Genomic DNA, 25,804 nt, shown 5'->3' with positions numbered 1-25,804 from the left:
AATTACGGTCGGAACTCAACAACAGACTGGAACTTGGATCATCATTCATTATATAACTTTACATACGGCTTCCACCAAAGACTTACCAGTACACCGTACAACCCTAACCCATTAGGACAGGTATACCACTGCACACCACTCATACACCAACTCACAGTTCAGACAGGGCCTTACTACAAGACCCCTCCCATATAAATTATAAAAAAATGAAATTAAATAAATAAGTAAAAAACAGCAATGTATATAAAAAAATAATAAAAAATAGTTAACTGAAGTAGCATAAACCAATATAAAGAAAAAAATGTCTTTGATTTAAGCTAACCCACATATTCAACCCCAAATAAACACTAACAAACACAATTAAGCATACATAAATATGACCCCACTATAAAGAGCTCAAATAACATTTAATCAAAAAGTAACAACGATACTCATCATAAGTGTGTGCAAGCGTACATGTATGTATATTTTATGTGAACGTATGCGTGAGCGTGTGTATGCACAAGTGCACACATGGATGGGCATGCATGTGTGTAAGTGTAAATGCGTATATGTGTATGCGCATATGTGCATGTGTATACGAATGTCTATGTATGTATATGTATTTGCTTGTGTGTAAGTATGCGTGTATATAAGTGCGTGTGCACATATATATGTAAGTGCGTAGGTGTATGTATGCACATGAGCGTGCATGTGAGTGCATATTCGTGTACACGTGTATGTATGGGTGCGCGTGTGTATGTATATGTATATATATGTGTGTGTGTATGTGTATATATGTACATGTATAAGTGCATGTATATGTATGTATGTGCATATATATATATATATATATATATGAAAATATAATTAAATAAATTAACTAAAACAAAACACTAAATATCATAACTGCGGCTACCAACAAACAAACTATGGAGATACTTCCGTTAGCGGCATACCCCCATATATATATATATATATATATATATATATATATATATATATATATATATATATATATATATATATATATATATAACAAGAGCAAAAAAAAAAAACGAAAACCAATCAGTAGACAAACCTAAGATCACTGATCAAACACACCAAAGGGCGACTCGTGGCAGAAGGATAAGTAAACTTACTTAAATTAAGTAAACAAATGAATTAAATTACGATAGCTCTTTAACTTGGAATACTCCATATATACAAATATCGTTAATTTACTAGTCCTAACCGTTAAATATAAACAATAAATAAATAAATAATAATAAAGATTTAAATAGAAAAAAATCCATCTATAACCACTTAAAGTTTTAATAAAATAAATAAAATCACAAATTTCCAAAGGAAAGTCAATCCAGTCCCCCTTCCCACATATCTTCCTACTCCTGACAACCACACCCCCTAAACATCCCATCAGTCAGGTAAGAGCACCCCATCCCGCACACACCCTCCCCTTCCTCCTCTTTCCCATCCCCCTTCTACTTTTCTCCTTCAAAAGTTGAAAAAAGTGTACCCGTGCAAACCATGAATAATACATAGCAGCAGAAAAATAAAGACAACGAAATAAACATAGAATATACAAATTAAAATAAAGCTTAGGCAAAAGCAACAAGTTATAAACTATATATATATATATATATATATATATATATATATATATATAGTAAGTTATAAAATATATATGGCGATTAAGCTACACTGAGTATTCCGCGTTTCATCCACTCTAGTACTCTTCAGGCTTATGCGCGAATTTTGTGGTTGCCTGTCGTTTTTATATACGCACTTTCTATTGAGATTTTAGTTAGCCAATCAGCTTTCTAGTATATATATATATATATATATATATACAAAAAAAATGTAAAAAAAAGGAACAAAAAATATGTTAATTACCTAAAACACGCCATACATATAAATCCCCTCCTTACATTTGCTGTGTAGCTCCACGCATCCATTCAAGTCATTTTCCGCTTCATCATCTAGCATGTTTTGAATCGATCTGCCACGTCAACCATTTAAAAAGAGGAATTTTTCCCCGAAATATATTATGGATATTGTTACAGACATAACAAGTAAGATGTTTGTATTATATACAACTGAATAAATATATATATATATATATATATATATATATATATATATATATATATATATATATATATGTATATATTTATTGATTTGTAAATCGCCACTTGTTTTCGTCTTCTCTCAACAACGCCGACTATATCTCATTCGTCGCACTGTGATAGCCTTCTAAATCTCTACTACATACCAATCCCACACAATGCTTCAAGCAAACTACATATCAAGTCTCTCTCTCTCTCTCTCTCTCTCTCTATATATATATATATACTAGCATGGGTGCCCGGCGTTGCCCGGGTGTTTGGAGGTGTATGCTGAGCAAAAAAAAGGGGTAATTTTTTAAACTTTGACCCCTATTATGACCCCTGAAAATTTATTTTTTTGGCCTCAAGATAAGTTACTTTTCTACCAAACTGGATATATTTTTCGTATTTTTATTCAATGTAACATGTTTATTCAGCTCGAAAACCATACAGTGTTTACCGATGTATTGTTAAAATATTTTTAAGATATCAATTTCGATGTTTAATAAACACTTCGTTTCGTCAAATAGCCACCATTACTGATGAACTTTAAGTTTCTCTTGCAAAAAAGACAACTATTTGTATTTAAATATTCTTACAATATGAATATGTATCCTTTAAAGAAGCAAAAATGTATATATAAAATTTAACAAACGTCAAGTGGTCACATACTACTGACATTAGTAAACAAACGGGAGATACAAAAATATCATGTGTTCCTGTTTCACTCCGACGCTGGACAACTTTGATATGTAAATCCCAATTCCGCCTTACCTCACACTCTAATAAACGAAAATAAACTTTAACATCAAATCAAATTTAGTAGATCATCGATTTATCTTTTTAATATAAAGTTTTCGTATTTTTTTTTTCTAAAAAGATGGCAGGTATAAAATTTTTTAAATATTCCGAACGAAACTCGTAGGTTCTTTTTTAGAATAATTATTTACAAATCATAAACGCGTGAAATTATAATCCAGAAATATTTCTTTCTTTTACTTTATTTCATAACGGTTTTAATAAAATCTTGCAAGTAATACTCTCATTTTAAAATAGTTTCTAATGATACATTATTTTACCAGCAATATCGGCAATAACAGCCTCTAAGAAGGAGGTAATACCTTGAATGAAAATTTTCTAAAACACAAACCAAGCACAACTCTGACGAAAAACAAATCTTTCGAAAGAACCAAGACAGGTTGAATAAAATAAAATACGCATTAGATACGTTTGAAGCCAAAACAACGCATTATTAGAAAATAAATAGATATTTATTTTTTTTTGTAAATTTATAAATATATTTCGAAGTTACACTTCATCCTCAGTATTTATTTATTTTTTTACCATGTTTTTGTTGGAGCAGAGAATCAGTAAGTAGAAATTCGTTTGTTTTTTTCACTGTTGTATTTTCAAGAGTCAGAACATTGCGTTGGTCTAGCGGTATTCACGTTAGAGTTGTGTGCTACCTGAGAGAAGCGTTGATTGAGTTTGAATAAAATAAAAAAACGTACTAAAAAAAGATGCATGTATTATAAAAAAAAATAACTTTTCATGGCGATTAGTTTTGTCAACAATTTTTCTTGGTCAATGATGAACATTAGAAAAAATTATCTTAAACATTAAAACCATAATAAATATTAAAATATTAACACAACAGTGTATTGCTTACGTGCACTGATAAATGCACTTAGAATCAGCAACTCTGTACACGAATAATATAGAAGAATATGAAATCGATCTTTAAAACGGGATGAGAATATATAAAATACATAGTGTATGAACGAAATAACAAATGGATTTCTGTTAAGTTATTATGGAAAATGGCGGGTAGCCTGACCAGTGTTTAATTATTAAGAAATATTTCGATAACAAGAAGTAATATTTTAATGACAGAAAGAATGTTATCGAAACGGATTAGGTTTTTAAAGATAACATATTTATGTCAAAATATGTACCAGGAATGTTAACTTTGTATAAAAGAATGTTGATTTTCATAACTAACGTAAAGAGGAACTTAGATGAACAATAGAGATTATTTATTGGTGACCTCAAAGAACCAAAGAAAGAAAGAATTTTATAGCTATACACGTGGGGAGTGAGGAAAGATTAGTTTCGGTATTTAACGCGTTAGCAAACAGACGGGGGGCGCTCCAGAGTTTGAACAACTGTGAATGTCAAGGGACGAAATAACAAAATGTAGATTTGTCCGAAGTGTGCACAACTATAAAAAGAATCCAATATGGAAATAAATGTTTATATTCAAATATAATTCAAGTCATTAATGGCAGGAAGCACGACGAAAACTTTGGAAAGGTATGTGTCTTTTGCTGGTGTCCCCACCGAGGTTGTTATCTGTCCTTTTGGTAAAGACCGTCTTTGTAAATTGTCACTGTACATAGTTGTTATACACACACATGAACATTAGAAATGATCGATAAACGTAATACCCACATTCAAGAAACTAGATGATCACATTTCTTGAGTCATTAAAATCATCGCTACAAATATTCGGAAATGGTTTTGCGTCCTGTTTATTTATTTATTATTATTAAACGTTTCTGTTACTATTCTCTATTACTTTTAAGGGTACTTTTAAAGTCTGTGTGTGTTCTTACATACATGTTCTTACTTGTGTGTGTGTGTGTGTGTGTGCGTGTGTGTGTGTGCTCTTATTTCTTGCCTTGAAAGGTCTCGACGTGTACGTGCAAATACATAATCGTACACACCTGCTTGCCTTGTCCAGCGGATATCTTCTTGGACGCTGGTCCCCATCTCATGGGGAGTGGTACTTACTGCTGCAGATGCATCGATAACACAAGATGGATTTGAAGCTTCAATAGGCAAGCCTATCATGTCAAAACCTGGTTGTCGCGGAGGGACCCTAATCTCCTCGTCTGCATTCTTTGCAACCAAAAACCAACTCTCACGTGTGTCCGTCAACCAGAAGCCTACGGTGCATATAACCTAGGTCATTAAAGGTGACTGAGTTTGACGCCTGTCAAACTCAACCTTTTGTGACCCCACTAAACTCGCTGATGGGAATTGAAAATATACTTACATAACTTACTATTTCTACAAACAATGAATTCCTCAATTTATTATTACATATGAAGGCAAATTCATTGGCACTTTTTTCTGATACTATAGATTCAAATGATTAAAAGAATGGCATTGAAAATTTGACTTTGTGTTATTTATCATTATAACGTATTCTGTTGACAAACCATCACGCCTGGAAAGAATTAGTATTTACATTTCTGTCAAATGCATTTGATATCATTCAAATTATGTATATACATACCTGGAAAATCTCATCAGTATGCCCTGTATTTAAGAATTCAGGTGATCGCTCATCCCCCTCTCAGTACAGGCCAATACGTCTCCTGTGCGTCATGAGTAAGTTGCTGGAATCTGTGTTAAATACAGAAGTAATCAACCATCTCAGCAAAAATAACCTTCTTAGTGACACACAATATGGTTTCCGTTCTGCTAGTTCTACAGCAGATGTGCTTACAGTTATATCTCATAGGATTAGCGAATCTCTCAATGGAGGCAAACTTTCAAGGGCAATTGCTCTTGACATATCTAAGGACTTTGATCGGGTATGACATAAAGGTTTATTTCACAAGATCTCTGGCTACGGTATAGCTGGAAATGTCTTCTCAATTATTAAATCATTTCTTTCTGATAGGTTCATAAGAGTAGTAGTTGATAGGCAAAATCAGACGCTCACAGTATTAATGCTGGAGTCCCTCAGGGGCCCATCCTCTTTTCCTGATCTACATTAATGATCTTCCAAATCACATCCTTACATCATTTGTAGAGATTTTTGCTGATGACACTACAATTTATGGTAGCACATCTAAGACAGTAAACGACCAAGTTCTCTCCGATTCTCTCTCCTCTGATCTTGAGCACATATTACAATGGGGAAAGGAGTGTCTGATTACTTTTAATGCATCTAAAACCAAGCTTCTATCTTTACATCATCAACGTTCTGATCCACATCTGGCATCAATTGAAATGAATGCCTCGCGTTTTGAGGAGGCCTCAAGTTTTGACAAACTTCTGGGCTTGACCTTTACTCCTGATCTTAAATGGAACTCGTACATCAAATCTATTGACAGGACCGATGGAAAAATGGTGGGATCCTTCTATCGATCCAGTAGATATCTCACTGCTGATGCAATTCTCTATCTATATAAAAGACAGGTACGTCCAAGGATAGAATACTGTTGCCACATCTGGGCAGGAGCTGCTAGAAAGGACTTATCCTGCCTTGGTAGAGTTCAAAATAGACTTCGTAGCCTCGTAGGAGATGTCCTTTTTCTCTTCCCTGCAACCTCTATCTAACAGAAGAGATGTTGCGAGTTTGTCTCTGATGTATCGTTATTTTCATGGAAAGTGTTCGACTGAGCTTCAATCTATGCCCCCCTCGCCAAACTTTCACAAGAAACACTCGTTTAGCTGAAAACACTATTAACAATTCCCCCACCTCTTTATCTGTGCTTAAACCTAAACATAAGTTCCATGAACAAAGCTTCTTTCTTAGAACTGCACGCCTGTGGAATTGTCTTCAGTTTACCTGCTTTCCAGCCGACTACAATATGGTTATCTTCAAGTCTAACGTAAACAAGTTCATGATTAGCCGTTCCACTTGTTAACAAATTTACCGAATTTCCATTTACTAACGATTACTATATTGTCCAATTACTACTCTACACTCATTAACCCTTATCATCGAGTGGCCTTTTGGCCTTGATAAGTGGTGATGCCAATGTAAAAAAAAAAAAAAAAACAATAAAAAACATACCTTTTTCATTTTTTTTGGTCCATACTGAAAAATAAAATGTTTGCATTAAAATAAGTTTTTATAAAACATGAAAATCTCTAAGGATTAAATATTCGGTTAAATAATCATTATTTATTGGTCAGCATAGGAATTGTGTTTCAAAGAAACATTATTTATTGGTAAACATTGGAACTGTGTTCTAAGAAATAATTATTTATCTGTGAGCATAACAACTGTGTTTCTTCCATTAAAAAATTTCAAGACTTAGAAATATTAGAATTATTTGTTTTCAATTTTTAAATGTAAATGCAAGTTGTGCATTCATAGTAACACAATACTAAAATTCTAGAGATCACGGCTTATAATCAATTAATATTTACTTTGTTTTTGTTTACTAATGATCATCGCTTATCCAGACGATAAGGCCACCCGAGGATAATGGCTAATGAGTGAAAGCACCGTGCTGATTATTATTGGTGTAAATTGAGCAAAAGTTTATTATTTCAGGAAAACTAAAAATTTGTATGCATTGAACTTGAAGACGACTATTTCATTGTCTACGAGAAAACAGACCCTTGGTATTGTTTTCTTCAGAGAGATAGTTCTATGAAAATTACTTTGTTGAAAAGATTTAAGTTCAGTGTTATTATTGCAGAGTGTAGGTAAATTGTTGACAATGGGTGTAGATAGACATTGTTATGATAGTATTGTTATGAATATTTGCAAGGAGCGATAGATTGAAGAGCAGTTGAGCACCTCTGTTTTGCTTTAGTGAATTTTGGTTTTTAATAATCTCTTGAAAATATCAAATTCGATTTTAAAACAGTTTCAATATTTAAACTTTACACAATTTCTTTAAATTATTTCGAACAAATAATTGAGAATAAAAATTAACTTCAAGAAGTAAAAGACAACAGATAGGATTAAGATTAGCGGAGAATTATTTTATTGAATTACGATTCAGCAGCTTTTCTCTCACTTTACTTTTGAGTGGAATTAATGTTTAAGCTAAACGATATGTACGTACATTTAATATAACTTTCATTAATACATACCTTTCTAAACAAAGCGTTGATCTGAAACATGGAGAAATGTTTGTATTAACATATAATGAAAGTAAATATTAAGTCTTCGGTAAATAATTGATTATATATGTAAAAAATCCGATTTTATTGATGAAGGTTTTAAAATTTTCTATGATGAGAAGAATAATTGTCTTATGGGGATGATTTACTATGAAAAGATTAATTTACATTTGAAGAATTTGAATGAATCTATTTAAAGCTTTAAAATTAAAATAATTATTAAAACATAATAATAACTAGAAGAACCTGTGGAAATTCCACAGCAAACTATTTCATATGTAATATATTCATGTTGCATTCTATGCATGTTCAGAGTAAATGAAGACGCCTTGATATTATTGCAGCTATTTTGTTAAAAGTGCAAAAGTATTTATCTAAGCAAGCAGAAAAGCACTGCGTATTTCGGTCGTAAAGTAGCTTAAATATGATATTTTAATTCATGCAGATTATATATATATAATTAAAAGTCAATTTTCTATCGGTTCTTATATATTATAAAGTTGTGATTTAAAAAAAAATATCCATATGACTTGGGTGCATCAGCTTTAATCGAAACCAAAACCAAAACTAAGAAAAAGATATATATATATATATATATATATATATATATATATATATATATATACATATATATATATATATATATATATATATATATATATATATATATATGTTTATTATCTTTTTTTTTACATGGAGGTCACTCAGGGATAAGGGTTATTGCGTGTACAGTAATCAATGAGATAGTATTGTAGTAATCATTAGTATTGGAGATTTGATAGAGTGTCTTACTTAAGGGGGGCGTTTTGTCAGGAATTTGTTTATGTTGTACTTGAAGACATCCAAGTTGTAATCAGGTGGGAAACAGCCAAACGGAAAAGAGTTCCACAGTCGTACACTTCTGAGAAAGAAGCTCTGCTCATGGAATCTACGTTTGGATTTAGGCACAGATAAAGAGTGGGGAAAATTATTGACAGTAGTTTCAGCCAGACGGGTGTTTCTCGTGAAATATTAGCGAGGGGGGGGGGGCAAGAGATTGGAGCTCAGACAAGCACTTGCCATGGAAATAACGATAAAATAAAGACAGGCCCGCAACATCTCTTCCGTGGGAGAGAGGCTGCAGGGAAGAGAAAAGGGCACCCCCACTAAGTCTATTTTGTATTCTGTCAAGGCAGGATAGGCTGTTTTTAGCAGCTCCTGCCCAGATGTAGCAGCAGTACTCAATCCTTGGGCGTACTTGGCTTTTCATAGATAGAGAATTGCATCAGTAGTGAGATATCTTCTGAAGCAGTAGAAGAATCCCACCATGTTCCATTTCAGATCAGGAGTAAAGGCCAAACCCAGAAGCTTGTCAAAACATGGAGCCTTCACAAGACGAGAGCCATCCATTTCCATTGATGCCAGACGGGGATCAGAGCGTTGGTGATGTAAAGATAGAAGCTTTGTTATAATCCAAACCGAAACCAATACTTATAAAGAATTCTTGGTAAAATTATTTATTACAAGAAATTGAAGGTCATTGTAGCTAAACGACATTCACCCGGAAGAAAAAAGATGTAAGCTTGACACACACAATAAATAGCACACAGGATATCCTACTACTAATGATAATAGTATGTCATCGAATTCATGCACCCATGAACGCTATTATGAAAAACAAGAAACGTGATTATTAGAGAACAATGCATTTGTAAGCAACAATATAATACATATGTCGAACTTTAAAACAGAATATGAATATACAAGTCATAGAGAGCGGCTAGAGCACTAAATATGTTGGTTTTATTTCTAACTGATGGAAACCAAGTCATTTAAAAAATTTTTTTAAAATCAATATTACATATATGCATAATATTCAATATATATATGTATAATATTCAAGAGACAATTGGGTTTGTAATAATAAATATGAAATCTGAATTTGTAATCAATACTATATGTTTACCATTAATAGAGAATTGGCTCTGTAATAATAGATGAAATCTTCATGAATTAAAACACATTTAAGCGTATTTTACGATCTACCTTTGCTGGGCACACCGCTTGTTATTAAAATAATTCCCGAATCAATTGAAGATAGCTTAGACATTTTTTTCTGTGCTAAAATTGACATCTTTATATTCGTACGCTTAAGGGGAGGATTTTTATAACATTTCCATTTGGCATTAGCATCATGTAGATGTTAAATAGCTTTAGGATTCTATTCTTATAAAGTTGCATGAGTTACAAAATGCAATTTATATAATTAGAAATACAAATATAAAGATTAAGTAATGAAAAATACACACCTTTGCTCGAATCATTACTCCCATCTAAAATATCAAAGAAAATACGTGTTTTAACATATTAAAGAAATATAGTTTTAAAGTCTTTCTATAAACAAATTAATGAAGTCAGTTGTTCTATTATTGCAGCAAAAGTATTTGAATTTCATAATGTATACTCTTAAGGCTTTCGTTTTGTTTTGTATAGTTTTATAGAATCAATTAAAATCTTTGAAATTATATATAATATATTACAGCATAATCATGTTGCATCACTAGTTTCCTCAAAATCATCGAAGTTAAGCGACGTTACGTCTGACTAGTACTAAAATGTAATCTGAAACCTGGAGAGTGGTCGGAAACGTAATGCTATTATTTCATAAGACACGCTGCATGAAATAATGTAGGAACCCCACGACCCGGAAAGTTAAGGGACTCTCGGATAATATATTGCATAAAATAAATATTAAAACATTGATATAATGTTACGTAATACGAGATGCCTTCAATAAGTTTCAAGTCATTTTTGTACAGGCATTTTGAATTGTCGTAGGTTTTTGAAATATGAGTATGTTATTACTATACATCTTATGAGAAGACAGACTAATTTTTATGATTTCAGGTTCAAATGAACAAGTATAGCAGGAATTGAGATACACTATAATAAAGCATGATTGTCATAGATGGTATATTTCAAAAATGTAATTTGAACACGAGGACACGTTAGAAAAACAATATGCAATAAAATTATGTTTTAAACTTGAAAAAAATGTTACAGAAATGTATGTAATGCTTCAGACTGCTTTGGGACTATATTGCATGAATCGAGCATCATTTCTTTGAGTGGCATAAGAGATTAAGGGAAAGCGGAGAGTCTGTGAGGCATGATGAGAAGTGTGAGCGAAGTAAGTTGAGAACACCAGAACTGATTGGCAAAATATAAAATTCATGGCTAAGGTCCGTCGTGTGTCTATAGAGACAATAAGTGCACCGTTTGAGGTCAGTGTGAGAAGTGTATATACAATTATTTGAGAGAAACTGAGGCTGCGGAAGATTTGTGGGAAGTTTGCCCCAAAGGTGTTCAGAGAAGATCAGAAAGAAAGACGTTGTCGTGACAGCAGGAGGCGGGGGGGGGGGGGTTCAAGCTGATCGATTCAGATCCCGCAGTACTTGATGCTTTGGTAACCCGGGATGAAAGTTGAATCTACTTCTAATACCCAGAGACCAAGAGACAGAGTTCCAAGTGGAAGCATACTAGCTCTCCCAGATCTAAGAATGTGAGACAGAACTAATCAACCCAGACACTTATGATAATCCATTTTTTGTCAGCATGAGCATGATCTACATGCTCTGGGTGTCCATTGGACAAACAGTCAACAAGAAATACTATGTTGAAGTTTTAAGGGAGTTCAAATCGAGTCAGTGGGATTTTCTAACAAGACAATACACTAGTCTACAACAACATCCTTGCCACAAACTATTTGGCCAAGATGCTCACCCTCCGTGTAGTCCAAACATTGCTCCTATGACTTTTGCTTATTCGCTAAACTGAAGAAAAACATTACAGACAGTCGCCATGAGAAAATTGAGGAGATGAAAGACGCTGTGACGTGGATTATTGACACGCTCACATGAGAAGACTTCTCTGAAGCACTCCAGAAGTTGTTGGAACGGTACAAAAGTTTTTTGAGGAGATTATTTCAAAGAGGGCAAGTGTTTCATGTGTGTACATTAAAAAAGTGCCCTATACGAAAAAAGCTTGAAAAGTTATTGAAAGCACCTCGTATATGAGTTGATGCCGCATGAAATAATGTAGCAGTTTAACGACCTGGAAAGCTAAGGGTCTTACGGATATTATATTGCATAAAATTAATATTAAAACATTGATATATCTATTACGCAATGTATTAAATATGCTATGTAATGTATTTAAGTAAGAATATGGTCATCTATTTTCTTATACTACATTCAATCAATATTGACATCATGACATTTAAATATCAGTAGATCGTAGTATTGAGCTATTTTATTATAGAAAACATAGTTTATTAAAAATTACATATACAAACCCGTCGTAATTTTACTGGTCCGTACTGAAATATAAAAAAAATGATTTCATTAATATAATATATTAAATAAACTACTAGGTTTTAAGAACATAACCATTATATATTAATGGACATTAAATATCTGTCTATTCTATTTATGCAAATTTCTTTCATTCATTAATTGCCTATGATTCAGGAATCACATTTATAAAACTGACTATGTCTGTCTGTCATGCCTGTCTCCATTTTTCAAACTGTATCTCCGAAACGAAAAGCCAGAGCGGCGCAAATGATTGCGTTTTATTGTGGTCTCATTTTATGGGTTAGGGTTGGGAGTTTTATATGGTATGGATCTTTAAACCGGTTAAAATAATTTTGAATGGGATAAATGGAGGTAAAAATTGAAAGAAATCATTATTTGTAAATTGTAAGCCGACTTAAATTGGTCTACTATGCATGCGCAAACATTTCTACATTAATGTTAGTTTATATTTAGCATTACTTAACTTACAGTGTCACACAAAGTAACGTCTTCGTCTAGCTAGTAGCATCTAAACCATGTTCTTTTTTTAAATCAATTTCTTTTACTCGGCGTTTTACATGTATAATAACACGCTGTAGAAACAAATTTTTGTTTAGCTAAAGCATAGTGTAAGTAATAATTAGTTTGTAGAGACTAAAGTAGTAATCAAGCCGATAGTTGACAATTACTGATATTTTTATAATGTTTTTAGAAAAAGTAAATTATTGTCAGTGAGAAAAATAAGAAAACGATGAGTTCGATGGTTTAAACAGTTTCTTAAAAATTCGAATAAGATTAGTGTGATAACGATAAGACACACATATATTCATATATACATATTATTTTAGGCACAAATGGAGAGTAAGATAAGTTGTTAAGGTGTAGCTAGGCGAGTATTGTTATGAATGTTTTGCAAGGGAGCGATAGATTGCTGTTCAGTTGAGCACCCCTGTTTGTTCAAGTGAACTTTTAAAAATAATCTCTTGACAATATCGAATTCGATTTTAAAACAATTACAATATTCAAACATTACACAATTTTTTAAAAATTGTCTCGAACAAATAATTGAGAATTAAAATAAGTTGCAAGAAGCAGAAGACGACAGATAGGAGTTAGATTACATGCTTCATATAATTAATGGAGAAATTTATTATTGAATTACGATTCAGCAATTTTTTTCTGCCTTTACTGTGAGCTAGAAGTAATGTTCAAGTTAAATTGAGTTTAAGTATATTTAATATAACTTTAATTAATACATACTTTAAATTGAGTTTAAGTATATTTAATATAACTTTAATTAATACATACCTTTTCGAGCAATGCTGCTTTGACCTGAAACATGGAAAAAAAATTTGTATTAAAATTTTATGAAAGTACATTTTAAGGCCTCGGAAAGCAATTGTTTGTATATTTAAATTATCCGTTTTTATTGATGAACGTTTTAGAATTTTCTCTGGCGAGAAGAATAATTGTCTTTTGAGGTGATTTACTGTGTAAATGGTAATTTACATTTTGATTATTTGCATTAATCGATTTAAAGTCCCAGAATTATGATTATTAGAAAATATGATTATAACATCGAATTGATGGACCAATGAGCGTCATTACAAGAAACGTGAATATTAGAAAACAATCAATTTTTAAGCACAAATAAAACACATACATCGAACTTTAATACAGGATATGAACATACAAGTTACAAAAAGCAACTGGAGCGATAAATATTTTGGTTTTGCTTCTGATTGTAACAAAGTCATTTTTAACGTGGTTCTGTAATAATAAATATAAAAATTGCATGGATTAAAATATAAAATTATTTCCGACAAATAATTGAGAATTAAAATAACTTCAAGAAGCAGAAAACGACAGATAGGATTTAGATTACATGCTTCATATAATTAGCAGTGGATTTTATTACTGAATTACGATTTAGCCATGTTGTTTTTCTTTTTTTATTGTTAACTAAGTAAACAGTTTTTCTTTCATTTTACTGTTAAGTGGAATTAATAATTAAGTTAAAATGATTGTAAGTACATTTAATATAACCTTAATTAATACATACCTTTTTGAGTATTGCTGCATTGTACTGAAACATGGAAACATATTTTTATTAATATTTTACGTCTTCAGCAAATGATTGAATATTCAAATTATCCCTTTTTTTGATGAACGTTTTAAGATTTTCCCTGACAAGAAGAATAAGAGACATTCCCTGTGATTTCATGTAGAATAGAAGGGGTTACTTTACATTTGTAGAATTTTAATGAATCAATTTAAATTATTAAAATTAAAATAAATAATAATAATAATAATAATAATAATAATAATACAATATCATCGAACTCATGCACAAATAATTGTCATTACAAGAAACGTGAATATTAGAAAGCAATGCATTTGAAAGCAGATAAAGCAGATATCGAACTTTAATACATGATATGAACATACAAGTCACAGAGTATACAAGCGAAATGATAAATGTCTACAAAACTCTCACACTAAACATGTGAAGAGAATGTGTTTAAAATGAACCAAACATTAGATTTGTCAGTTTTTCCCAAGACAAGTAAAATGTTTAAAACATGTTGCAAATAATTAAATGACTGTCCTATATTTCAAATTAAATATATTGTTTTCAATTCAAACTTATCGTACCCGAATCAGTTTTTATTGTTTTGAAATCAGTACGATCCGGCAAAGTCGGGCAACCCCGCTCGTTATTAAAATAATTCCCTACATTGGTGAATATAGAATCGTTCATTTATATAAAAAGGGGACTCTTTTTACCCTCTAACCGCCAACTAAATGTTTGTATACCCTTATTAAATAAACGAACCATTCGATATTCAGCAATATATAGCTTTTGTGACTTCATTTTCCATTCTTATTGTTTATATATATATATATATATATATATATATATATATATATATATATATATGTATGTATATGAGAAAATATGCTTATTCAATTATATTTCATCTAATACATTTTTCTGTGCCGGAGTTGTGATCTTTATATTCATACGATTAAAGGAGGATTTTTAAATAAAATTTCTACTTGGCATTAACATCATGCAATGTTTAATAACCTTAGCGTTCAATTCTTATAAAGTTGCATGAGTGACAAATGCAATTCAAATAATTGCAAATACAAATGCAAATTTCAAATATAAAAATTAAGTAACGAAAGATGCGTATCTTTGAAAGCACCTTTTCGCTCCTCTAAAATATCAAAGAAAATACTTCTATTAACATATTATAGAAATATCATTTTAAAGTCTTTTACAAACAGATTAATGAAGTCAACAGTTCTTTTATTGCAGTTACGAACGTATTTCTATTTCGTAACATTTACTCTTAAGGCGCCACCTTTCGTTTTGTATAGTTTTATAGAATCAATTAATATTTTTGAAATGTTCCGGCATAATAACTAGTTTCCTTAAGATAACCGAGGTAAGCAACGTTACGCCTGACTAGTACAAAGATGTACTCTGAAACTTGAAGAGGAAAGGGCAACGCCATGCTATTATTTCAGAAAACACATTACAACGAGCTCTAGGGTATTATATTGCATAAAATAAATATTAAAACATTGATATAACTGTTATGTAATGTACGCATTGATACTTCTTCTGTGATTTTCTGAAAAGTTTTCTGAACTACTTTTCAGACTGTGTATTTCAAAGAGAAACTGCTTAACTCGCTTCCTCGCGTCCATTTCGTTTACTTGTCAGACAAAATGAACAAGCGTTGTCTCTCCTTGACTCATATTACAATGTGTATTTGTCATTTTGACACCATTAGAATCATCAATATAAACAATGATCTTCTTTTATTTCATATATGACTGCACAGAATCATTTTGCACTTCAAAAATATGGTTATCTATTTTCTCATACTATAAGCAACCAATATTGATACCATGACATTTACATACAGTAGATCGTAGTATAATGGCGCTGTTTTGTTATAGAAACCATGATTTATTAAAATGACATATACATACCTTCTTTAGTCCTTCTGCTCCGTACTGAAATATAAAAATATTATTGTATTAAAATATTTGGAATAAACTAGGCGGCTTAAATAGTTTTGCATTACGTTTTTTATGGGTCATTAGCCATTTAAAACTGTTGTGAAAGGTTTAAAAAGGAGTCAAAAGTGAAGGAAGTCACAACTTGTCAATCGTAAGCCGACTTAAATTGATCTTCTACATATGTGCAAATATTTTTACGTTTATGTTAGAATAATAGTCCTCTCGGGTGATCTAATGTATACGGTTTTACTTTACATTTGTAGAATTTAAATAATTGAAATGAAAAAAATTATTATTATTATTAATAATAATAATAATAATAATAATAATAATAATAATAATAATAATAATAATAATAATAATAATAAAATGTTATCGAATTCATGAACCAATGAGCGTCATTAAGTGAATATTAGAGAACAATGCATTTGTAAGCAAAAATATAACACAAATATCGAACTTTAATTCATGATATGAACATACAAGTCACAGAGTATACAAGCGAAATGATGAATGTCTACAAAAGTCTTACACTAAAATTTTGAAGGACATATGTTAAAAACGTAGTAAATATTAGAATTGTCACTTTTTTTCCCAACACAATACAAAATCTTTTTAAATACGACATCCATCCAACATTTGTAACTGATCCCAGAGCCGACTAATCAAAAATAAAATTCAGGATGTAAAAATAAGATATAATTTTATTTACTTGTACGGAATTTTAAAATGTAATTAGCACTACATCAACTGGGTTGATATTCAACGTAATAATGTAAAAAGAAATGTGAAGGGGGTGATTTTGTATTCTCATTTTGATTTTTATTTAGTTTCATAGGGAATGCAAATAAACATTTATTGTATTTTAATCATTTCAACAATGTTTAAAAATGTTGCAAATAATTAAATGACTGTCCTATATTTAAATGATGAGATACTTTAATTCTTTTTCCTTTTTCTTTTTAAATTTCATTAGGAACTATCCAATGCATCTATATAAATGAAGAAAAGTAAATGCATACATGATGTGTGCCTCTGTGGGTGTAAATATTCAACTTATGGAATAGTGGAAGTGTCTTGGTGACGACAAAATGACAAATCAATCAGCACCTCTTCGTTCTCTCTTCTGTTTTTGTCTTGGTTTTGCATTTGTTTTTATTGCCAATACTCCGACCAGGAATTCGTTTGGCATTCCCACTCAAGGCGCACATTCACATCGCCGATTGTTCCGAATCTTGGTCAATGTCAAGAATGTTGATTTCACAATGCTTGCACATTCTTTCTGCAATTTAACTCCGTTTGGAATGCCTCCTTGTTTTTGAATTTTTGTCAAGAACCCACTGCGCGTGTGTACAACCAGCAATAATTTTGGCATTGCCCAATTCAATATGCAACATTGATATTTTCATCATTGCTTCAGAAAAGTATTAGGAGATAACTCGATTCGAGAGGTCTATTCGAATTCGAAAATCTTTACAAAAAAAGTACTTGCCTATTTTCAATACAACTTTAGTTTGAATCCTAATTTAATTCCGCAAATTATTGTCAGTGAGAAAAATAAGAAAATGATGAGTTTGGTAGTTTAAGCAGTTTTGTAAAAATTCGAATAGGGTTAGTGTGATGACGATAATACGTACATATATTCATATATACATATTATTTTAGGCACAGATGGAGGGTAAGTCAAGTTGTTGACCGTGGGTGAAGCTAGACGTGTACTGTTCTGAATGTTTTGCAAGAGAGCGATGGATTGAAGTTCGGTCGAGCACTTTTGTTTTCGCCAAGTAATAATTTTTTTAATAATCTGTTGCAAATATCCAATTCGATTTCAAAACGTTTTCAATATTTCAACTTTATACAAGCTTTTAAAATTGTCTCGAACAAATAATAGAGAATTAAAATAACTTCAAGAAGCAAAAGACGACACATAGGATTAAGATTATATTCTTCATATAATTAGCGGAGGATTTTCTTACTGAATTACGAATCAGCAGTTTTTTTTCTCGTTTTACTGTTAAGTGGAATTAATGTTTAAGTTAAACTAAATTTTAAGTACAATTAATATGACTTTAATTAATACATACCTTTCTGAGCATTTCTGCATTGTACTGAAACATGGAAATATATTTTTATCAACATATTATTAAAGTACATTTTAAGTCTGCGGTGATCAAATGATTGAATATTCAAATTATCAATTTTTTGTTGATGAACGTTTTAGAATTTTCTCTGACGAGAACATTCTTTTCGGGTGATTTAATATAGAAGTGTTAACTTTTAATTTGTAGAATTTGAATTAATCAATTTAAATCATTAAAATTAAAATAATTATTAAAACATAACAATAAAATATCATGCTCCAATGATCGTCATTATCAGAAACGTGAATATTAGAGAACAATGCATTTGTAAGCAAAAATAAAACACAGATATCGAACTTTAATTCATGATATGAACATACAAGTCACAGAGTATACAAGAGAAATGATGAATGTCTACAAAAATCTCACACTAAAAATTTGAAGGACATATGTTAAAAAAGTAGTAAATATTAGAATTGTCACTTTTTTTCCCCAACACAATACAAAATCTTTTTAAATACGACATCCATCCAACATTTGTAACTGATCCCAGAGCTGATAAATCAAAAGTAAAATTCAGGATGTAAAAAGAAGATATAATTTTATTTACTTGTACGGAATTTTAAAATGTAATTAGCACTACATCAACTGGGTTGATATTCAACGTAATAATGTAAAAAAATGTGAAGGGAGTGATTTTGTATTCTCATTTTGATTTTTATTCAGTTTCAAAGGGAATGCAAATAAACATTTATTGTACTTTAATCATTTCAACATGCACCAATGATCATCATTACCAGAAACGTGAATATTAGAGAGCAATTCTTTTGTAGACATAATTATAACACAAATATCGAACTTTAATACATGATATAAACATAAAAATCACAGAGTATAAAAGCGAAATGATGTCTAAAAAATGCTGAACATTTGAAAGACAAGTGTCAAAAAAGAAAAAATAATATTGAAATTGTCTTTTTCCCCAACATAATCTATGTTAATACGACGCCTATCCCACATTTTTTGCTAATCTCATAGCTGACTAATCAAAAGAAAAATTCACTAAGTTAAAATCGGATACAATTTTATTTACTGGTATTGATTTTTAGAATTTAATTAGCATTACTCCTCAGTTGGTTGCTATTCTAACGTAATAATGTAAAAATATTTATGAAGGGGGTGATGTCGCCTTCCTTCTTTGATTTTTATTCAGATTCATAGGGAATGCAAATAAACATTTATTTTATTTTAACCATTTCAACAATGTTTAAAGATATTGCAAATAATGAAATCAATGTTTTCTATTTCAATGAAGATATACTTTAATTCTTCTTTTTCCATTAAAAAAAAATCATTAGAAATTAATGATAGCATCCAACAAATCTGTGTAAAAAAGTAAATGTATACATGATGTGTGTGTGTGTGTGTGTGTGTGAGAGAGTGTAAATATTAAACTACTCGTCACATAACACTGAAATCTTTGGATGGTTGGATGAATAATACGCATGGAAATATATTGGCAAGTTAAATGCAAAATGTTCATCTGAATTTACTGACTTACTTCTATTACTTTTGCGTATGCGCAAATTTAACAATAGAATTCGTTTAATTTTCAATCTCTCTTATGTAGCTGTCAGGTTAGCTTAAACAGTAGTAAACGCGGCTGGAGCGTTCAATTTATTGGTTTCGATTCTAGCTGATGGTACCCAAGTCATTTTGTACACATTTGAAATAAGTACTATATGTGTACTATTCAATAGATAATATGAAATCTGCTTTAATTAAAGTATATTTAAGCGTATTTTACGATTCAGAAGGCCGGGCCTCACGCTCTTTATTAAAATAATTCCCGCAATGATTGACGACACGTAAGACATTTTTCTGCGTGGAACTTAGATCTTTATATTCATATAATTAAGGGGAGGATTTAAAAGCATTTCTAATTAGTATCAATATCATGTGAGACATTTTTCTGCGTCGAAGTTGAGATCGCAATATTCATAGAATTAAGGGGAGGATCTTAAAAATTTCTACTTGGCATTAACATCATGTACATGTTTAGTAGCTTCATGGTTCAATTCTTATGGAGTTGCATGACTAACAAATGTTAGTTAATATAATTAGATTACAAATATATAAATAAAGTAATGAAAGATACGCAGCTTTTCCCGCGCCTGTACGCTCCTCTAAAATATCAAAGAAAATTCTTGTTTTAACAAATTAAAGAAATAGATCTATTTTATTTGTTTGCAGACTATTATCTTCATCTTCATGGTTTTTATTGTTTCGCCGCGTTTCAGCCAACTCATCCTCTGGCCTTCTTCATGTGAAACAATAACAATTATGAAGATGGGGATAACACTCTGCCAATGAATAAAATAAATATACAAATTACTCATCTCAAATGGATCAAGTAAAAAAAATATTATATAAAGAAATAGTTTTAAAGTTTTTCACAAACAGATTAATGAATTAAAGTAAAAGTGTTTTATTCCATTTATTAAAGTATTTGTATTTCGTAACATTTACTCTTAAGGTTTTAAATTTCGTTTTGTAAAGTTTTATAGAATCAATTAATATCTTTGAAATTATACATTGTATATTACGGCATAATCACGTTGCAACATCAGTTTCTCTAGGATCATCGAGGTTAGCAACGTTACGCCTGACTAGTACTAAAATGCACTCTGAAAGCTGGAGAGTGATTTGCAACGCCATGCTATTATTTCATAAAACACACTGCATGAAATAATGTAGCATACCCTTGACCCGGAAAAGTAACGGGCTCTCAGAAATTATATTAAAGGTCTCTCGGATAATATATTGCATGAAATAAATATTAAAACCTTGATATAACTGTAACATAATGTACGCATTGATACTCTTTCATTTGCGATTTTCTGTAAACGTTTTCTGTATTTTTAAGAGAAACTTCTTCACTCGTTTTCGTCGTGTCCATTCCATTTATTTGTGAGACAAATTCAACTAGTATTATCTCCCCCTGACTCATATTGCAATGCGTATTTGTCATTTTGACGCCATTAAATTAATCAGTATAAACAGTGATCTTTTATTTCATATATGACTACACAGAATCACTTTGCATTTCAAAAATATGGTCATTTATTTTCTCATGCTATTGATACCATGACATTTACACATCAATACGTCATAGTATAATGGCGCCGCTTTGTTACCGAAATCATAATTTATTAAAATTACATAAACAAACCTTTATTAGTCCTTTTGGTCTGTTCTGAAATATAAAAACATTGATTGTATTAAAATGTGTTAAATAAACTATCAGATTAGATTTTCAAAAACAACATTAATTCAATTAAATAACCATTATAATTTAATGAACATTAAATATCTGTCCAATCTAGTTATATACGAGTTGTCTGGTCTAGCTAAAATTTTGCATGTCTAATGATTTATGTGGCAATTTTATGTTATGTGGCAAATTACAGCTCTGAACTAATTGTGGTTTCTGTTTTACAGCTGTTTAAACTGAGTCAGGTGTGAAATGGAGCCTGTTGAATGTCAAGCAGTGATCCGGTTTTTGTACTTGAAAGGACGCACATCACAGGAGACTTTTGATGAAATGAAAGAAACTGATGGTGATAATGCCCCATCATATAACCTTGTAAAACGCTGGCATCGTGAATTCAAACATGGCCGGAAGTCTGTGGAAACAGCTCCCAGACCTGGTCGCCCCTCTTCTGCCATTGATGAGGCATCTGTCCGTCAAGTTGAGGCTGCCATTTTGGAAGATCGGCGCATTACTATACGTCAAATAGCCCAAGATTTCAAGATTAGTAGAGGGTCTGTGGAAACTATCATTCATGACCATTTGCATATGCATAAGGTGTCTGCCAGATGGATTCCTGGTTGCTCACACCATTCCAGAAGCGAGAACACATCGAGTGCTCGAGGATGAATTTGGAGATGTGCCAAGGAGATGAGTCAACAGTTTTCAAAAGACTGATTACATAGGATGAAACCTGGGTCCATCACTATGATCCAGAGACCAAAGCCCAGTCAATGCAGTGGAAGCAATTGGACTCACCACCTCCAAAGAAGGCAAGAATGCAGCCCTCCACTGGCAAGGTCATGCTCACAGTCTTCTGGGACCAGGACGGAGTAGTGATGACAGATTTCCTGGCAAAGGATATCACAATTACAGGAGCCTATTATGCTTCACTTTTGAGGAAATTAAGGGAAGCTATCAAAATCAAGAGGCGGAGCAAGATCAGCAAAGGTACCCTCCTCCTGCAGGACAACGCTCCGGTCCACAACTCGCATGTCGCCAGATCAGAAGCACGGACGTGTGGTTATGAAAGCCTTCCCTATCCTCCCTACTCTCCTGACCTTGCACCCTCTGACTTTCACCTCTTCCTAGCCATGTTGTTTTTGAAAGAAAAGCGTTTCTCAGATGATGCAGCCTTGATTTCTGAAGTCACGTCGTGGTTAGAGGACCAACCTGGGGTGTTCTACAAAAACGGTCTCCAGAGCTGCATCAAACGATGGGAGAAATGCACAACTCTGGGTGGTTCCTATGTAGAGAAAGACTAATAACTGTGCCAAGTTTCATTGCTCTACTGCTATGGGAAGTGGCTTCGGGGCATTACTTATTGCACGCCCCTCGTACAAAAGTTATATAAAATTCTTTTCATTTATTGTCTGTAATTAATTGTCTATAATCCATTAATTGTCTGTGATTTATTAAATGGCTATAATTTAGTAATCTCATTTATAAAACTCACTATGTTTGTCTGTCTATCACCATTTTTGAAACTGTATCTTCTCCGAGACGAAAGCTCACAGACCGGCACTCGGCGGCTCAAATGATTGAGATTTTTGTGGTCCACTTTCTATGGGCCTTTTGCGGGTTAAAACAGTTGTGTAAGGTTTAAAACGTGGTCAAAATTGATTGAAGTCATTACTTGGCAATAGTTAGCCTACTTAAATTTGTATTTTTTTTTACATGGAGGTCACCACTTATCAAGGCCCGGAAGCCACTCGGGGGTAAGGGTTATTGCGTGTACAGTAATCAATGGGATAGTATTGTAGTAATCGTTAATATTGGAGATTTGCTAAAGTGTCTTACTTAAGGAAGCAGTTCATAAGGAATTTGTTTATGTTGGACTTGAAGACATCCAAGTTGTAATCAGGTGGGAAACAGGCTAAAGGAAGAGAGTTCCACAGGCGTGCACTTCTAAGAAAGAAGCTTTATTCATGGAATCTACGTTTTGATTTAGGCACAGATAAAGAGTGGGGAAAATTATTGTCAGTGATTTCAGCTAGACGGGTGTTTATCATGAAAGATTGGCGATGGGGGGACCAGAGATTGGAGCTCAGACGAGCACTTGCCATGGAAATAACGATAAAACAAAGACAGGCTCGCAACATCTCTTCTGTGGGAGAGAGGTTGCAGGGAAGAGAAAAGGGCATCCCCTACTAAGCCACGAAGTCTATTTTGTACTCTGCCATGGCAGGATAGGCTGTTTTTAGAAGCTCCCGCCTAGATATAGCAGCAGTACTCCATCATTGGACGTACGTGGCTTTTATGTAGATAGAAAATTGCATCAGTAGTGAGATATCTTCTGGAGCGGTAGAAGGACCCCACCATTTTCCAGCGACCTTAGCAACAGACTTGATGTACGTGTTCCATTTCAGATCAGGAGTAAAGGTCAAACCCAGAAGCTTGTCAAAACATGAAGCCCCCCCAAACGAGAGCCATTCATTTCAATTGATGCCAGATGGGGATTAGAGCGTTGATGATGTAAAGGTAGGTGCTTGGTTTTAGATGCATTAAAAGTAACCAACCACCTCTTCCCCCACTGTACCACACGCTCAAGATCAGAGGAGAGAGAATCACAGAGAACTTTGTCAATTACGGCTTTGATTTGTTGCCATAAATGGTCGTTTCATCCGCATAGATGTCAACGAATGATTTAAGTATGTGTTTTGGGAAATTATTGATGCAGATCAGAAAGAGAGTTGAGCCCTGGATGAAACTCTGAGGGTCTCCAACATTAATACTGTGGGCCTCTGATTTCTGCCCATCAACTACTACTCTTATCAACCTATCAGAGAGAAACGATTTAATAATCGAGAAAACATTTTCATTTATACCGTAGCTAGAAATCTTGTGAAGTAGGCCCTTACGCCATACCTTATCGAAGGCCTATGATATGTAAAGAGCAATTGCCCTAGAAAGGAAGTCTTTGTCAAGAGATTCACTAATCCTATGAGATATAACCTTTAGCACATCTGCTGTAGATTTAGCAGAACGGAAACCATATTGCGTCTCACTAAGAAGGTTATTTCTACTAAGGTGGTTGACTACTTCTCTATTTAATATGGATTCCAGCAACTTACTCATGGCACACAGGAGACTTATTGGTCTGTACTGAGAGGGAGATGACTTATCACCTGAATTCTTAAATACAGGGCATACTGATGAGGTTTTCCAGGGTGTTGGAAAGCACTTCTCATTAAGGCAACGTTTAAACAGCTTTGGAAGTATGGAGGCAAGTTCTGGTTAAAGCCTTTTCAATACTATAATTGGAATGACGTCAGGGGCAGTTGTTTTACTAGAATGACCTCACACATATATTTATATGTTGCATAGTGTGTTGTCTGTTATAGGAGGAAATACGGGGAGTTGATGGCCTTCGTCGCATTGGGTAGAATTAGCTGCAAAGTTCTTGGCAAATAGTTTGGCCTTCTGATGCTGACGAGATGACCTCAGGTCCATTAATGATGGTTGGGATAGAACACACGCTTCTGTTCAGGATCCTGCTTGCTATTTGCCAAAACTGGTGGGAACCAAGCCACTGTTCAGCTACTTTGAATTTAACGGATTGAGCATATAGTTCTCTTGCTTTTTTATTACTCTTTTACAGTGGTTGCTGGAGTCCCGAAAGGAGCTTTAGTATCAGTGCATCTATTATGTTGGTAGCTATGGAAAAGGTGATTTCTGTGTGCGATGGCAGTAGCACATTCTGGGGAGAACCATGGCTGGCTGTTTGGTTTTTGTTGGAATTTTTTGGATAGTATGAATCGGTCTATGCCTACAATTTACCATTCGACTAGGTCTGATACTATAGAAGACGCATCCTTTTTAAATATGGAATGCAGAGGTAGGTCAGATATGAATGTACGGAAGTTATCCCAGTCAGCCATAAAGTATCGATATACGGTACGGTGGAGAGGTATGTCTGAAGACTTATTATATTTCATTTTTATCTTAACTGATACAACCGAGTGGTTGGAGGATCCCAGAGGAGATAGAATGGAACATGAACATAGCTTAGGGGAAGTTGTGAGAAAAATGTCTAGAAGGCTTGCATACTGATCGGTAGTATCGAGCACACGGGTGGGT

At 32.7% G+C, this 25,804-nt stretch overlaps 1 protein-coding gene across 6 annotated transcripts in view; it reads right to left on the bottom strand.

The window, feature by feature from the left end:
- Positions 1 to 5,385: 5,385 nt before the first annotated feature.
- LOC145292368 (uncharacterized) overlaps positions 5,386 to 25,804 on the bottom strand; it is a 42,155-nt gene continuing 21,736 nt past the window's right edge. For 2 of the 6 annotated variants that reach the window (XM_080138694.1, XM_080138698.1), the window contains 11 exons: positions 21,647 to 21,670; positions 20,579 to 20,600; positions 18,418 to 18,443; positions 16,304 to 16,327; positions 14,358 to 14,381; positions 13,604 to 13,627; positions 12,295 to 12,318; positions 10,250 to 10,273; positions 7,932 to 7,952; positions 6,898 to 6,921; positions 5,386 to 5,495 (listed from right to left, as the gene is read on the bottom strand). In XM_080138694.1, the coding sequence (XP_079994820.1) occupies positions 5,475 to 5,495; positions 6,898 to 6,921; positions 7,932 to 7,952; positions 10,250 to 10,273; positions 12,295 to 12,318; positions 13,604 to 13,627; positions 14,358 to 14,381; positions 16,304 to 16,327; positions 18,418 to 18,443; positions 20,579 to 20,600; positions 21,647 to 21,670 (258 nt within the window). In that variant the 3' untranslated portion in view covers positions 5,386 to 5,474. The remainder of the gene's footprint in view (positions 5,496 to 6,897; positions 6,922 to 7,931; positions 7,953 to 10,249; positions 10,274 to 12,294; positions 12,319 to 13,603; positions 13,628 to 14,357; positions 14,382 to 16,303; positions 16,328 to 18,417; positions 18,444 to 20,578; positions 20,601 to 21,646; positions 21,671 to 25,804) is intronic. The other 4 variants (XM_080138696.1, XM_080138697.1, XM_080138695.1 and 1 more) reach the window with 2 other exon arrangements.

This window comes from Euprymna scolopes, chromosome 13 (assembly GCF_053919585.1).
Source record: "Euprymna scolopes isolate OS-2025 chromosome 13, ASM5391958v1, whole genome shotgun sequence".
NCBI classification, from domain to species: domain Eukaryota; kingdom Metazoa; phylum Mollusca; class Cephalopoda; order Sepiida; family Sepiolidae; genus Euprymna; species Euprymna scolopes.
This window is presented reverse-complemented; position numbering and strand designations above follow the sequence as displayed.